Raw genomic sequence first — 16,077 nt, 5'->3', positions numbered from 1 at the left:
TTGGGTACTGACCCAGCTGGCTCCCTACTGTCCCACCGTGTAGACCACTGCAGAGTGTCTAAAAAGCAGAACGCAGCCTTGGATCTGATAGGAACCAAAGTTCCCAGATAAAGATGGGAAAGGGATTTAGGAGAATTTATCTGCTTCTCAGAATAGAGCTGTCTGTGTATTAGCACCGGCACAGCAGAAAAAATAGCATTGCAACTATGCAGGTGTACTGTAGGAAAATGAAGAAGAGGAATAGAAGGTACAAAAACAGACTGGAGCTCCAACCCAGAAACCTGTCCAGAGACATGAAGGGAACTTTGAGAACACCTCACGCAGTAGGCTATGAATTCAGTAAAACACAAGCTCTTAAAGGCAGATTAATAGGTGAGGATGTAGTTGGAAGAGGTGTATGGCAATGGCTGAAAATTACTTATTGAGCTGAAGGAAAGGCTTAGAGATAACCAGAGTGAATGTGGAGGAAAAATTTTAAGAGATTAAAGATTTTAGGGAAAAGATGATAATAGATAGGGGAACAAAGGCAAAAATAGTCCAATGTAAAAGAATGATTATCTCAGTAAGTGGCCCAACAATGGATCAGAAAAGTATTTAGTGATGTAATAGAAGAAAAATTTCCTAATGTGACGGTAAAACTGAGTTTAAAGATTCAGAGACACTCTGTGTACACCAGAAATGCTGATCTGTGATAATAAACATAGGCACATTCTGGTTAAGGTGTTGAACTTAAAGCATTGTGCAGAAAAGACGGGAAATAAATATACGTATGTCTATGTCTGATTCATGTTGATATATGGCAGAAACCAATATAATATTGTAAAGCAAGCATTCTCCGATTAAAAATAAAATTTTAAAGAAAAAGCAGGAAAAATCAAACACACCCCTAGGTTTGCCTCAGACTTTGTCTAACATCTGAAGCGTCTAACATCTGAGAGTAGAAGAGCTCTCTCCTTGAGACAGTGAAAATGTGAGCAGGAAGGAATGTCATGTCCAGGGAAGCTGGCACTCAGGGTCAAAGGCTGTAAACACGCATCTGTAAACGCAAATGAACTTGGCGGCCTTGCTTGAAAAATGAAGTTAGTGAAATTTAGGCCCCCAAGATAAAAGCAAAGATAGACTCAGGATCGAGGAAGCTATGTTAAAGATCTTTTGAGGTTTCTGTCCATTTTATTTCCAGAACTAAGGCTGAATGGTTGTCAATTGTGGTTGTAGAACAGAATTCAAATATTAAAACTTTAATGAAGCAGAAATAGTAATAAAATCAGCAGAAACAGGAGGTGGGATTGAAAGGTGAGTGTAAAGTAAGTTTTAATTTTCTCTTTCTTGGGAGCGAGCCAATTCTGTGCAAAACTGAAGCACGTAGCTTAAAAAGGTGAGAACCTACACAATGTGCTTCACCAGCTTCCTCTTACCCTTAGAGACATCCTTAGGGAATTGATGTATTACGTGGAAAAGAAACATGTATTGAAAGTTGGCATTCCTTTGGTTCTGCTTGATTTTCTTCTGTTCAGTTCAGTTCAGTTCAGTTCAGTTGCTCAGTCGTGTCCGACTCTTTGCGACCCCATGAATCGCAGCACGCCAGGCCTCCCTGTCCATCACCATCTCCCAGAGTTCACTCAGACTCACGTCCATCAAGTCTGTGATGCCATCCAGCCATCTCATCCTCGGTCGTCCCCTTCTCCTCCTGCCCCCAATCCCTCCCAGCATCAGAGTCTTTTCCAATGAGTCAGCTCTTCGCATGAAGTGGCCAAAGTACTGGAGCTTCAGCTTTAGCATCATTCCTTCCAAAATTGAGCCTTAAAGTTTTATTTAAAAACAATACATGGTCTTAGTTTTCTAAATTACTCCCATCATCTGTCCTGTCATCCTTATGTACGTATAGGTTTTAAAAAGACATGTTAAAGCAAGGTTTGCTGAATAATCAATGGGAGAACTGGGTTATTTCTCAGTGATGGGATTTTGTATTTCTTTTTTTCCTTCTTTACACTATTCTGTTTTTGCTTAAACTCTGTATAAAGCATGAATTTTTCACTGAAGTAAATGAGTGTGATACCAAATAAGAAAATCGCAGACATTCCAAACCAGGAATCTGTGGTCTGTTGAGAAAGACAAGACATTTCCATGTAGTCAAGTGCTCAGGTCAGCGCGTTGTCGCGGGTTGCAGAGGTGGGAACGTAGGCTTAGCCTGCAGGGCTGTGGAAGCCCCAAGCAGGAAGGAGCTTGTGCAGGGGTTGTGCGGAGAGGCTGGGGAGGGCAGATGGGCGCCTGGCACACGGGACCCTGAGGCGCAGTCGGGAGCCACAGCGGAGGAATCGTCTGACCGAGAAGCAGCTCAGTCAGGGCGGGAAGTGGGGGTAGGCAGAGTCAGAGTCCGGCCAGCTCGCCAAGGCCTCTCAGGCCAACTCAAAAGTTTAGATTTTAGTCCCTGAATCTCAGTTGGAGACAATGAAGTAAGTGAGCACAGACCCAAGGGATGCTTGCCTGCTCAGGAATTCCAGGATCAAATTTTTAAAAGCACTCTGGCCGGAACAGAAGGGGTGGCCTGTTTGGGGACCCTGCTGCGATTCATGGAGAGCTGTTGAAGGTTTCTGCCCTGGGCAGGGGGTGGTGAGGCAGGGTGACAAACGGAAAACAACCTGCAGGCTGCCGTCTCCGTGAAGGTCGTGATTGAGGATCTTTAAATGCAGTTTCATAAAGCTGGGCAAAGTGCCTGTGATGAAGAGCCAGTGGCGGTTTAGCACGTGCTCGAATGAAAGTGTGACTAGGGCATTTCTGCAGGACCAGTCCGGGTGTTTTGGAGGCTGGGTTGGGGAGGGCAGGGATGGGTGCTGGCTCTCTTCTCACCGGGATGCTGTTCCTCTGCTGGGCGGTGTGATGTAATCAAGGCCGGGCTTGGCTGGAGCCGGGATACAGGATGGGACAGTGTAGAGACCTCAGGACTTCTGAGGACCTCAGTGCTTGAAGGAGAGGAGCCATTTGCAAACATAGCTCGAGGGTTTTAAGTCTGGGGAACTGGACTTTGGGGAATTGGGACTTCTCCAGGGACGCGTTCACGTTCATCTCAGGGCAGTGTTGCCTAGTGGTCAGGTGGCATGGCGTTTTGTTTTCGTTTTTTGCAGCTGGTGTGAATCCAGCCCAGCTCTTACTCCTTAACGTTGGGTGAGTTGCTCAACGTCGCAGTTCCCTCATATGAAACCTGAGAGAAGTGATGGTACTCCTACCTCTTGGGGTCTCGAGGATTGGAGGAGTGACTGTGATAAGTGCTTAGCACTGCAGCCCTTGGGAAGCACTGCCCAGTAGTTAGAATCAAGGAGGTGATAGGTGTGACTGTGATCACTGCCAACAGAGGGGAGGCCAGACGGGCATGGCAGCGTCCAGTGGGTGGGAGACGCGGAACTGGAGCCGCCATTGCGAGGCAGGCCCAGGGCCTGGGACTCGTGGAGGTTAGCATTGAAGGGTGATGTCAGCTCTCTGACGTGGGCACTGAGGTCAGTGGCCTGAGTCTGCTTCATGGGGCAAGTGGGACAGACAGACAGCAGGCGAGCCAGCCAGGCCGCAGAGACAGGATTCACGGTCAAGAGCAGAAGTCGAGTCCGTGGGCCTGGGGGAGAAGGGACTGGATGCGGCTGGGAACAGGACGCTGTGCTGCCCTGCGGCGACGCGGGGCTGACTCCAAGGGCTGCCGACCCCGCTGCCCCCTGGCCATGCGTCCTGGGAGGGAGAGGGGAGCCGATCCTGGCAGGGCCCTCAGTGCAGGGCTGCCAGGCTGGAGGTGTGGCCCTGTCTGCGCGTGGGGGGCACCGTGCCCCCCCCCCTCAGCCACACCCCCAGCCACAGAGCTTCCCCAGCTCCCGTGCAGACTCGCCCTCTGCATCGGTGCCTGCGTGCATGGAGCCCAGACGCTCGTTGGACTCCGATCCAGGGCTCGTGTCAGCTCCTCCTCCCCTCTTTGCTCCGTGCAGGCAGTGGGCTCCGCGGGGGCCGCACTGGGGCCAAGGGTCTGGGGGCTGGGGCTGCGCTCGGGGGTCCGAGACTCCTCACGGTCCCTGAGTGGCTTTCTGGGGCAGCCAGGTTGGGGTGGGCTGTGGGCAGTCCTCCCTGCTGGCTCTCAGGCCTGCTCTCTGTTTTGTAGCCTCTTCTTTACAACCCCTTGAGTGTACTTTGCATGTCATTGTTCATTTGGAGAAAATCATTCTCGATAAACACATTCCCAAGTGCAGTGCTCGGCGTTTGTTTTTGCTGTGCATTCTTGGGGCCTAACTTTGCAGCTTAGAAGACTGTATAAATCTGTCTGTAGCACATGGGGAGCATTCCTCCAGATTTATTGGCAAAGGAGGTTGAAGCCCAGATTTGGGAGCCACAAACCAAATTTTAGTCCCAGCCCTGGCTATTTATTTTCTTGTAAGCAGATCTCCACCCCCTGCCCCCCACTTAGAAAAGAAATTCTTGACTATTATAGAAGCGTAAAGAAGGGAGGAAAAGATGTGTCCAGAATGGATCACTTCGCTTTTTTCTGTATTCTCTTGCCTCTCTGTGCAAGTATTAAAAAACTCGGGATAATTATATTATTGTGTATATGTAGCTTTGTTATGATGTCACAGTTTTGAATTTTCTCGTGTTAGAAATTAATGAGGAACTTTGTTTTCAATGATTATATAACATTCCATCACTTAATTGTGCTGTAATCCAAACCATTTCCCTGCAGTTGAACATTAGAGTTGTTTGCAGCTTTTTATTTTCATAAACAACAGGATGGTGAACTAAGTCTGGCCTGTATACCTGGTATATCCTTGCTATGGATTTCTAGAAATAGAATTAAAGAGTATCAGCTGTCAGGGTCCCTCATGTGTACCTCCAGCTTGCTCTCAGAATGCAGGGTGCATGACCATGGTCGTATTAGTCCAGTCTCAGCAGCCCTGTTCTTTGGCAAAATCTTGGTCCGTGGGATAGGTAAACAATTGCATTTTTTCGTTTGTTTGCATCTCTTACTAGAGAAAAGTAAGGATTTTCCTTTATTCTTTTTGTAAAATTCTGAAAAACACAAGGTATCATTATCCAAGATCTTACCACTGACGTTTTTAAAACATGTATTTTTTTCTAAGTTAACATGTGAATGTCCAAGCCAGTTTCGCTCGCCCTGCTGAGAGACACGCGCTGTTACAGCGCCCTGCCCCACCCCTGGCCTGTCCCTGTCTTTGCAGGTATAAACACGCAGTGTAAACACACTTGTGTTTTTAAAGCCAAAATGGAAAGATGAGGTGCAAGTTGGTCTATAATTTATCTTTTCTAAAAACATACTTGATTATTAAATATTTCGGAGGAACCCTTTGTGTTTTTGGCCTTCTCTGTTTCTTTTGTGAACTTGCGTTTCATGTCCTTTGTCCATTTCGCCATTGAATGTGTTTTTTTTTTTTCCCCTTGTTTTCTTTGAGAACATAGGTGAAGGTGTTAACTCTTTGTCAAATAGTAAAACGATTTTTTCCCTTAGTTTGCCCTTCCCTCCTTTTATTTGACTTATGTACAGTTGCTTTAGGAATGCCTTTGTGCAGTCTGGTTTTTTTTTTCTTCCCTTGTTTTTATTATTAAAGCTTAGGAAATCTTATTTCCTCACCCTGTGGTCAGTTGAGTTGTCCCTCATTCAGGAAGATCAGGTAATTCAACGATGATGATAATAATAGCTCAGTCTTATGGACGCTACTTACTTTGTGTCAGTTACTTGAAGCCTCACAGCAGCCTTTTGGAAGACTTGGGAATCTGAGGCAGAGGGAGGTAAAGCTACTTGCCCAAGATGACTGAGCCTGTCACACGGAGTGGGGTTCGGGTCAGGCGGTTCAGCCTCAGATCTGCATGGACCCTTCAGACCCTGATTAGCCTCCTCACCGCCAGAGACCAGAGCCCCACTGTCCCTGTATTCCTCCCGCTTCCCAACAGTCTGCAGCTTTGGTTCCCCTCAGCTCCACCTGTGGCCTCAACTGCTGGCCTGTCCTCCCCTCGCTAACCCTGGCCACCTGCCTCTGCACCACCCGATGCTTCTCTTTGACACACACAGACAGACACACGCACCTTCTCCCCTGCCACTCCTGTGTCTGCTGGGGACACCTTGGCCAGCATGTCCCCCGCTTTCCGGAGGCTCACTCTCCTGAAGCCCACAGGCAGCCCTCCCTCTGGGGTAGCCCTCCGGCGCTCCCCTCTTGTGAGCCACGACGCCGCTCCCCAGGTTGCGTGGAGAAGGCGGCCTCGGGGCAGAGCAGCTCTGGCCCAGCTCGCCCTTCTGGCCCCATTAGAAGCTGGCCCTTCACTTGTGGGTCACCACCCTTCACCTGTGGGTGACCCCTGGGACAGAAAGGCTTAGATCCCCGCTGTGCTCTGTATTTCCAATTCGTGGTGGGGTAGGGGGAGAGTTAGGCGGGGAGGAGCCGGCTTTTCCCCTACCCCACCACAAGTTGGAAAGAGAGCAATACTCAAATAAATGTGGTTTGTATTTGATGTTTAAAATCTCAACTTCTCTGACCACACATCTTTAGTGTGTCTATTTAGTTTCAAACTTTTCAGCACCAAGTCCTATAGGATAGGATTTTGTGTGTTTGACTTGCCATGTTTTAAAAGTACTCTCAGAATCAGGAAAAAGTTAATACTTATTTGGGGGGGAAAAATAAAGGTTAAAGATAGCAAAAATACCGTAATCCCACCACATATGCAGTTTAAAAATACCATTTTATTTCTAGTGTTTGTTTATGGTAGTGATATCTGTCATATTTCTTTGATAGGTACATGAGGCTGTATCTACTGTCCCAGACATGTAACATGCAGGCATCTAAAACCTTTTATTTTTCTTCTGCTTTAAAGGGGTAGCATGGTAGAAGAAAGAAAAAAAGGTTTTAGAGGACATTAAAGAGATGGGCTGCTTATTTAAAGAGCAAGTGAACCCCTCCTCCCTTCGGGCCTGTTAGAAAAATGTGAGCATGCCTCACATTGAAGGGACTTCTCACGTGGCTCAGTGGTAAAGAATCTGCCTGCCAGTGCAGGAGCCTCAGGAAAGCCTCAGGTTTGATCCCTGGGTCGAGAAGATCCCCTGGAGGAGGAAATGCCTAGAGAATCCCATGGACAGAGGAGCCTGGTGGGCTGCAGTCCACGGGGTCATGAGGAGCTGGACACGACTGAGCACACCATGCCCTTCAGCATTTGAAAGAGGAAAAAACCCACATTTAAAAAATTGATATATATCATATATGTCTGTCTCATGCTAAATTAAGTTTTTCAGAACCGCATTTAAAAACATCAAGCATATTCTTGGTTTTATTTACTTGAAAAGCTTAAACTAGTTTGGAGTATTCTCTGGAGTTTTGGCTATTCTCCTAAAGTTCATTTATAAACAAATAAAAACACACACACACAAATTACTCCTCTAAGTTGAGTTTTTACATGACTTTTCTTCAGTAGTAATTCATGTGAATTGCACATACCAAATAAACAGGTGAAGGTTGGAGGATTTATTGCTGCTGAGGTTAACAGCAAGCTGACCATAAATTGCTAACACATGTTTTTCCTTTTTAGCCCCTGAGAAATTTTATAGGCAACAGTTTGTGTTTTTCTTTTTTCTTCTTTTTGCAGAGGTTGAAGGAGGTAGAAAAAGAAAGGAAATGAAAACAGACTAGAGATTGAGAAATATATGTCCTCAGTGTTCACTAGTTCTGGAATGTTCTGAATTCAGATGGGGTTAATCTTCAAAAGTTAAAATCACACAGAGGTTTTTCTGTGTATTAGAAAAGTGAAGCCTTTACTAACATTTTCTTTTTTTCCTCTTTAGCAAGAAGATCCTTATAGGAAGAAGGCGCTTCAGGAGAAGAAAGAAGGAAATGTACAAAATTTAAATTGGAATAAAAATCGAGTGTGCAGGAAAAACAAAAAAAGGGGTGCTGCCCAGGTCTTGAGGTGTGTAATTTTTACAATCCCTTTAAATTTTCATCTGTTATTTACTTTGTAATTTTACATTTAGCTGTTACCTTTCAATCTTATTTTTGTTGAGTTGGATACAATAATGTGAGAGTGTAGATATTTGTGTTTTGAGAGGAAAATATATTGCTAAAATTACTATTCTTAAAATTAATATATCTTCTGGTTACTTTTGTTGTTGTTGAAAGCCCCTTAAAATGAACAAATTTTTAAAATTTTACTTGGTAAAATGCAAAAAACCATGGAAGGTTTTAGGGGAAAAGCCTCGCCATTCCACCTTGCCAGGGCCTTTGTTCTGCCTGTGAAGTGACAGGGAGCAGGTGGTAGAGAAAGCCCTGGGCTCGTCTTCCCAGCCTGACCCTGAGCTGTCTGGGCTGCCTGGGGTCCTGATAATGAAAGAGAAGGGCCCCATGCAGTCAATCTTCTGCTCCGTCTTGCAGAAGAAAGGTTCTTCCATTGCAGGAAGTGAGGGACTGATAGTACGAGGTTGGCCTGCACCCAGAGCCAGATGTGACCCCAGGCAGTCAGACACTTTGTTGGTAAACCTTGCTTATCTGCCAGATGAAGGTTCCACCAGGATTTGTGGCAACCCCACTTGTCTGAGTTTCCACAGGTGGCTCTCTAAACCTAATTTTGCATCAGTTCCACCGCTCGAGGGTTTGTCCCACTGGATGAGTAGCGTGTCCATCCTGACTCCACGTGTGGAGCGCCTGCTGGCAGGCTCCCCGACCCCTGTCCGGGTGGGCCTCAGCGCCTGCTCTCCGGCCTGGCCCTCCGCGCTCTGGCTTGTCTTCGGTCGGGCGCTGGCTTCTGAGGTTCCTTTTTCTTGTGAGCTCAGCTAGGTGGTTACATGTGTGTCTGTCCCGTTGTTCTCTGGCAGCTCCACGTTTGTGTGCAGGAGTCCACGTTGCTGTGGTGGTTGCTCCCATGGTTGGAACGGGAATCTGGCAGAACAGCCCCTTTGGCAGCCAGGACCCCCGGGTGGGGGCACCTAGATGTTGCTCACAGCATCTATCCTTTGTTTGGACCCTTGGGAGGCAGCCCTGTGACATGCCGCCCCCCACCGCCCCTGTGTGTCCTGCTTTACGGGGAGGAGGGCCAAATGACCCCAGGGGAGCTTTTTTTTTTTTTTTTTTTTTTTTAAGCTACTTATTTATTTGGCTGTGCTGGGTCTTAGCTACAGCGCACGAGATCTTTAGTTGAGGTATGTGGGATTTAGTTCCCTGACTAGGGGCTGAACCTGGACCTCCTGCCTCGGAGCTTGGAGTCTTAGCCCCTGGACCACTAGGGTAGTGCCCTCCCCACCTTCAGGGGGCCTTGAAGCTCTGGTTCTGTGCCCTGCAGTCAGCAGCATGCAAATGGGAAAAAAAAGACAGATACCCACTGTTAGATTACTCATGGGTAATTATTGATCTATTAAATCATTAAATACTATTTTCATGGGTAATTATTCTTAGGCTACATTATTTGAAAGCTGCAATGTGGTCTCCTATAGAAAGGAAAGTCATCCCTTATATTCTCATAAAAAGTTGACGGACTTACGTGGTTCCTTTAAAGTGGTATATTTGCTTGATATGGACACACAGAAAGATAAAAGGTTAGGGTGGAGTTTCATCAACTGAACGTTAAGAGACATTTTTGAAAGCAGATTTCTGACATGCGAAAGATTGAAGTTATTACAGAATAACTGTGAAGTATCTTACAGGCGATCAGATGAGCGTACGATGCCTCTGTAGCTGACAGTTCTTGGCCATCCTGCTCCTGTGGCTACTGCTTCTGTCTCTGTGCTCTTTGCCCTGAGTGCTCAGAAGCCAGGGGGCTCCATCTCACGCTCAGATCCTGCAGTCACACCTGACGCGAGGTGCAGACGTCGGACTGTGTGAAATAATCACCTAGGCCTGCCTGCATGTTCTCAGCACAGTTCGTGTCTCCATTGATAAGACCTGTATTTCAGGTCTTCCCTCAAGCTCATGGTCTAGTTAGAGAGATGTAAGTGTTGGACGGTGAATTCCTTGGGGAAAAAATATTCTTCTTTGTAGACACCTTTCCTAACAATATGTGACTCGTGGTGGTCACTGCATAAATGTTTGCTAAATGAATGAATGAGAAAAGATAACAGTTAACATCGAGACCTTCCCCCAGACACCAAGAAGCAGGGTCATCCACTCAGAGTCATTTTACACTAAATCCAAGGAAGACACGCCGAGAGTTGTGGGTTTTAGTCCCGCACCTGCCACTTACCAGTTGACCTTGGGTGACTCACTTAACCTGTGCAGTTTCACTCCGCTCACTGTAAAATGCACAGTGAGTAAATGAGCGCCACCTTAGTTCTGGTTCTAAAATGGCAAAATCTGGTTTTTCCTGATCTCTGTGCCCTACTCATCATCACCCCCAGAGGGAAGAGGGCTTGAGTCGTCACAGCTTCACACTCTCACCTCTGTTCAGTCTCAAGGAGAGCAGGTGTGTGTGCGCAGGATGCCGTGCAGACGGGATTTTCTGTGGCTCTTCCAGGCCTTCCGACCAGAGTGAGTTAAAGCTGATGTGCAGTGAGTTTGAAAGGTCTGAGCTGAGCAGTGACATCAACGTAAGGAACTGGCGTATCCAGGAAAACCCTGGGGAAGCACGCAGAGCAGGTGCCAGCGCTGGGAGCAGCTTGCGTGCCACCCAGGGAGAGGCAGGTACGGAACCGCGTTGAGCTGTGAACCACACTTCTGCTAGGCTTGTTTCCTCGGGGAAGTACCGGGCTCAGAGGTTATCACTTCCCAGGCAGTGTGTCCTCACGCCTGAATGGAGAGCTGAGGCTGAGGCTCTCCTGAACCCTTGCGTTGCCCTCTGACCTCCACGCCCCTGAAATTTGGCCATTTTCGATGGTGTCCTGTAGACGGCCGGAGGAACAGTGGGTCTTTCTCGAGACAGGAACCCCTTGGATAGAGGGGAGCCGGGGAGAGCCAGTGGGGAACAGTGGCTGTTCTCCCGCCCCTGCCCCAGGGGGCAGGCGCTTTCTGCAGAGCCGGCTGCCGCCTGCAGAGGAGTGGGCTGTGCCCCCAGGAGTGGGCGGTGGAGGTGCCGGGGCACGTCTAGGGAGGGCAGAAAGCGGGAGAGGAACGGCTGTGGATGTGGCAGCACCAGGGTGGGGTGTAGAGCGGGCAGTCATGATCCTCCTGCCAACACCCACATTCCCAGCCATGTGCCCACCGGGCTGCACCCAGGACACAGACCTGATAGGTGTCTTGTTCCTGCCCTGCACACCTGGGTCTGCCCAGACCTGGGTCTTTCTGGTCTTCCTGGAGGTTCTTCCCACCCTCATGTAAATAATATTCTGAAATGCGAGATGAACATTTAAAGAAATATTTTTATTAGAGTATGCTGCTGCTGCTGCTAAGTCGCTTCAGTCGTGTCCGACTCTGTGCGACCCCATAGACGGCAGCCCACCAGCTCCCCCGTCCCTGGGATTCTCCAGGCAAGAACACTGGAGTGGGGTGCCATTTCCTTCTCCAATGCAAGTCTCTCAGTCATGTCCGACTCTTAGCGACCTCATGGACTGCAGCCTACCAGGCTCCTCCGTCCATGGGAGTTTCAGGCAAGAGTACTGGAGTGGGGTGCCATCGCTTTCTCCTATTAGAGTATAGTCAATTTGAAATGTCCTGTCAAGTTTCAGATGTACAGCAACGTGCTTCAGTTTTATTTAGACATTTGGATAGAAGAAATGACCTCCATGTCTCTAGTCCAAGAGAGTAGTCTTGATTTTCTGGAGAGAAATCCTTGCTGTTCCCAGAACCACTGTTAGGCTGACGTCGCCCCGGGTGCTGGCGGCCTCACCCCGATCGCCTGGCCGCCGCGGAGTGTGGGGGCGCGTGGTCAGCACGGCTGGCTCAGGCCGGTCCTCAGTCTCAGGAGCAGAGGGAGCGTGGCCTGAAGCCGAGCCCCGCCTTCCTCCCCACCCGGCCACCCTCCTCTTCCTGGAAGTGGCCCAGCTCTTCTCTCGCTTCCCGCAGAGGGTTGCTTTCAGAAACCGGGGAAGAAGGGCGCAGAGAAGTCCTGCTCAGACTCCGGCTCAGACTGTGGCAGCTCCTCGGGCAGCGTGCGCGCCAGCCGGGGCAGCTGGGGGAGCTGGAGCAGCGCCAGCAGCTCGGACGGGGACAGGAAGCCGGCCGTGGGCCCTCCGCGCTGCCTGCCGCCTGGTAAGCCCGTGGCCGCCCCGAGCAGGGCCCGCCCAGGCGCAGAAGGCTGTGCCTCCAGTGTTTGCTTTGCTTCCCTTTTAATGTTTGTGATCTATTTCACCTCCTTGGGCTGCGCTGGGTCTTCCTCGCTGCGCAAGCTCTTCTGTAGTCGGGCGGTGGGGAGTGCTCCCTAACTGCGGCGCACGGGCTCCTCTTCCCGGCGTCTTCTCTCGCTGCAGAGCACAGGCTCGAGGGCGCCGCGGCCTCAGTAGTCGCGGCTGCTGGGCTCCAGACCACAGGCTTAATTTAGCTGCCTTGTGGTAGGTGAGATCTTCCCAGAGGCGGGGTGGAACCTGTGTCTCCTGCGTTGGCAGGCGGATTCTTTACCCCTGAGCCAGCAGGGAAACCCTGTGCTTTGGATTTTATTCGCTTCCTTCTTTCTTCCTCCCTCCCTCCCTCTATTATCATTATTTTAAGTCTGTATCTTGAAAACAGCTCAAAGAACTTCCATGTTTATTTTTTCACTTGTACATGTTTTTATTGTGGTAAAATACATATGTAACCCAAAATTTACCATTTTAACCATTTCTAAGTGTGTGGTTCAGGGGCATTAAATATATTCGCATTATTGTACAGCCATCACCACCATCCCTTTTCAGACCTTTTCCCCTTCCCAAGCAGAACTCGGTACCTATAAATCCACAGCTCTCCCTTCCCCACGCCCTGCATGCAACCCTGTGAACCTCTGCTCTGCTTTCTGTCTGTGAATTTGAAAACTCTAGTATCTGGTAAGTCAAGTCATACATACCTGGCCTTCTGTAACTGGCTTATTTCATTTAGTGTGATGTCTTCAGGGTTCATCCCCATTGTGATGGACCAGGGGATGGATCCTTCATTTTAAGGCTGAGTTACTATTCATTGTGTTTTCATACCACAGTTTATCTGGCTGTTCATCTCTTGATGGACACCTGGATTTTTCCATCATTTGAATACTAATGTTGCTATGAACAGTGGTCCTCCCTTATTTTTGAAAAATTTACGGATACAGGAAATGTCAATGAAGCACCTATATTTTTATCACCAAGAATGAATAGCTCTTAATTTTGTCATATTTACCCTAATTTTTTTTAAGTAATATGTCATAGTCTGTTCCGCTTCCCCCCTCCTCAAGAGACTCACTGTCCACTGTTTTATTTTACATTCTTATATCCATCAACAAAGTAGAGAATCGTCTTTAATGTGCATAAAGGAGACCATGCTTCAGGGAGCAAGCTGTGTTGTACCTTCTCACTAGGCATGGTTTGCTCTAGCTCTGTGTCTGTGTGAAGATTTAATCCACTTCTTTCCACTGTTACAGTCAGCATTGCACAGGTTGAGCTCTTAGACAGGGGTTCATCCTGGGGGCACTCACTGTGTGTGTGTGTGGTCACGAGTAGGGGCTGGCTCCCTGGCCCCGAAGTGTCTGGCCTGGAGAGGTCATGTGGCTTGTTGGACACCCAGAAACCCACGGCTTCCCCAGAGCCCAGCCCCTTTCCCAGCCTCCTGCTTGACACAGTGACCTCTGTGCGCTCTCCTGCCAACAGTGGTACCTAAACAGAAGCTCTTTTCCGGGGGACCAGGGCCCCGATCCCATAAGAACCGACAGCCACCCACTTGTGATTTCCGCCTTTCTTCCCAGCCTTTTTCTCGTTTTTTGGCTCCTCCTGCAGGCATCTTTTTAGACACTGCTTTCCTAGGGACCCCCCATAAAATTTCAGTGCCACGCGCATGCAGCAGACATCTCTCTGCTACTGTCTCGTGCCTGACACATAAGTCATCAGCTGTTCTCCAGCCCCCTCCTGGGCAGGCACAACACCACCCGCGTGGGGAGCGCATGCAGGCTTGGGTCCAGGGCAGATTGCAGTATTTTGTTTGGTGGTGGGCTTGGTGTTCTTGGCCATTGAAGGCAGTTTGGCTGTTGATGCTAATGGGGGTGTTTTTAAACTGGGGCTTAACATGAACAAGAGCAGAAAAGCAGCTCTTGCCTGTGGGATGCGGCCAGCAGTAAGAAAGAGAAGAGTGAGTGAGTGGTGCCTTACTGTGACACAGGGTATTAGATGCGGTCTAGTTGTGTTTGGAAGTTGCATAATAAATACCAGGAAAATGTCCCCAATATAATAATCGTGTAAAAGACCAAAAGCAGAAAGTGTTCTTAAAGTATGATCCCAATTTTATATATATTTATACATTAAAGGTTTTTTAATTTAAAAATTACTGAATGTGTGAATAGTGAAAAACAAGTCACTCAAGGAGGTGAATAATGTTAGCAGTCTGCATCTTAAATGCACAATAGATACAGTTAAATTATGCTTATAAAAAGTTCTGATCATCTTTTTATTTTTATGCAGGAGATGGTGTTTTACAAAATGACTTTTCTTCAGAAGCTCCCATCTCCTTGAATCTTTCTCGTAACATCTGCAATCCCACGTAAGTGGTTTTTCAGCTTTTATAATGTTTCAAGTACCGCTTTTTTGTTTTTTTCATTTTGTGTCTTTCTTCTTTGTTTTCAGTTCTGCAGGCTAAAAATAGGAAAACCTTTTAATGATATGAAAGAGTAGAATTGATTTTATTAATAATTCAAAGCATACAATCCTTCCAAGATAACACGTTCGTGCAGGAGCATCTCTGGTATCCCTGGTCCTTTCAGTGATACGGCTGGGTTAGAAAAATTCTCTGTCCTGAAAATAGGAAGAACAGTAGTTATAATAAGAATGGGAGCCAGGTACTTTGCTGGGACTTGAAATAAAACAGCATTGACGGTTCTTAGAAATGTGCAAGGACCTAGTAGAAGTCACATGTTTACAGCTTCACTGTGTCATGATTTCCATAGCATCAGACAACATAAACAAGCCCATTTACTGAGCAGGGTGAGGGGGTTTGGGTATGTAAGGTGGATTGAGTTTCAGAGTGAGGGGGCAGTTAGGTTTTAGGTGCCACGGGACAGGGGGATGTCCAGAAATGAAATTGGATGAGGAAGGCTCTACGCGAGCTCTTTCTGTTCAGGGTAGAGAATAAACACAGTGTGGAAGGTTGCTGCCAGTGGCAGGGAGGCCGATTGGAAACTGCAGACCATCTGAGCTACTTTAGTTAAAGTTGTGCAGTTGCTGTTTATTAAAACAAGACTTGGCTGGGTCTTAGAAACCTAATATTCTTCAGCCCTTTTTTGGGTGTATGCCTTCATGTCTATAGTATCTATCTGTTTTGGTGGGGTGTAGGATTTATGTGAAGCCCCGGTCAGACTTGTTTGCAGACACTCAGCGGCTCCTCTTCTCCTTGTTCTCCCCCAGCGACGTGAGCGGCCTCCCCGTGCCTGCGGACGCTCCCTGCCACAGCCTCCCCGCTGGGCCTGCTGCTGCTGAAGATCAAGGTGAGGCCCGTGCCTCCTGCTCAGGTGTCCATGCCGCCCTGCTGGCCGGGGAGCTTGAGGGCAGACGGAGCCGGCCTAGGGGTGAGGGCGGGACGAGGCCGCCGCTTCGGGCTCCTGAGCATCCCTGCCCTCTACCCTGGCGTTCCCAGGGCCCCTTCTGCTAGGACCCTGACCTGCTTCCTGGAGGGCAAGGCGCAGGCGGCCTGTGGCCCCAGAGCAGGGGTGGGGGCACCTTGCTGGGGTCTGCCGCTGCCTTTAGTTTCCCTTCTCATCTGAGAGGGTGGAAAAGCAGGGAGCAGACCGAGGGTCCAGTGCCTCCATTAGCCACGTCGACCACACCCACGTCTTTCCCTGCACGAGCCGAGGCCACGTGCTGAGCTCTGTGGCCCCTCTGAGCAGGGACAGTGGGGAAGGGTGGGGACAGTGGCCGGGGTGGGGACAGTGGCCGGGACGTGGACCTGGGGCTGGTGGGAAGGAAAGCCGCTCTGCCCAGGGTCTGTCCCGGAGGCCTCCCCTCTCCCCCTCCTCCCCTCTCCCCCTCCTCCCCTCTCCCCC

The 16,077-nt window shown here is 48.7% G+C and overlaps 1 protein-coding gene across 2 annotated transcripts in view; it reads left to right on the top strand.

The window, feature by feature from the left end:
* Positions 1-16,077, top strand: part of TMEM131L (transmembrane 131 like) — a 172,735-nt gene that overhangs the window by 146,740 nt on the left and 9,918 nt on the right. For both annotated transcript variants that reach the window (XM_040251419.1, XM_040251420.1), the window contains 5 exons: positions 7,811-7,935; positions 10,468-10,634; positions 11,952-12,137; positions 14,504-14,582; positions 15,443-15,522. In XM_040251419.1, coding sequence (XP_040107353.1) covers positions 7,811-7,935; positions 10,468-10,634; positions 11,952-12,137; positions 14,504-14,582; positions 15,443-15,522 — 637 coding nt within the window. The remainder of the gene's footprint in view (positions 1-7,810; positions 7,936-10,467; positions 10,635-11,951; positions 12,138-14,503; positions 14,583-15,442; positions 15,523-16,077) is intronic.

The sequence above is a fragment of the Oryx dammah genome, unplaced genomic scaffold (genome assembly GCF_014754425.2).
Source record: "Oryx dammah isolate SB20612 unplaced genomic scaffold, SCBI_Odam_1.1 HiC_scaffold_12, whole genome shotgun sequence".
NCBI classification, from domain to species: Eukaryota; Metazoa; Chordata; class Mammalia; order Artiodactyla; family Bovidae; genus Oryx; species Oryx dammah.
This window is presented reverse-complemented; position numbering and strand designations above follow the sequence as displayed.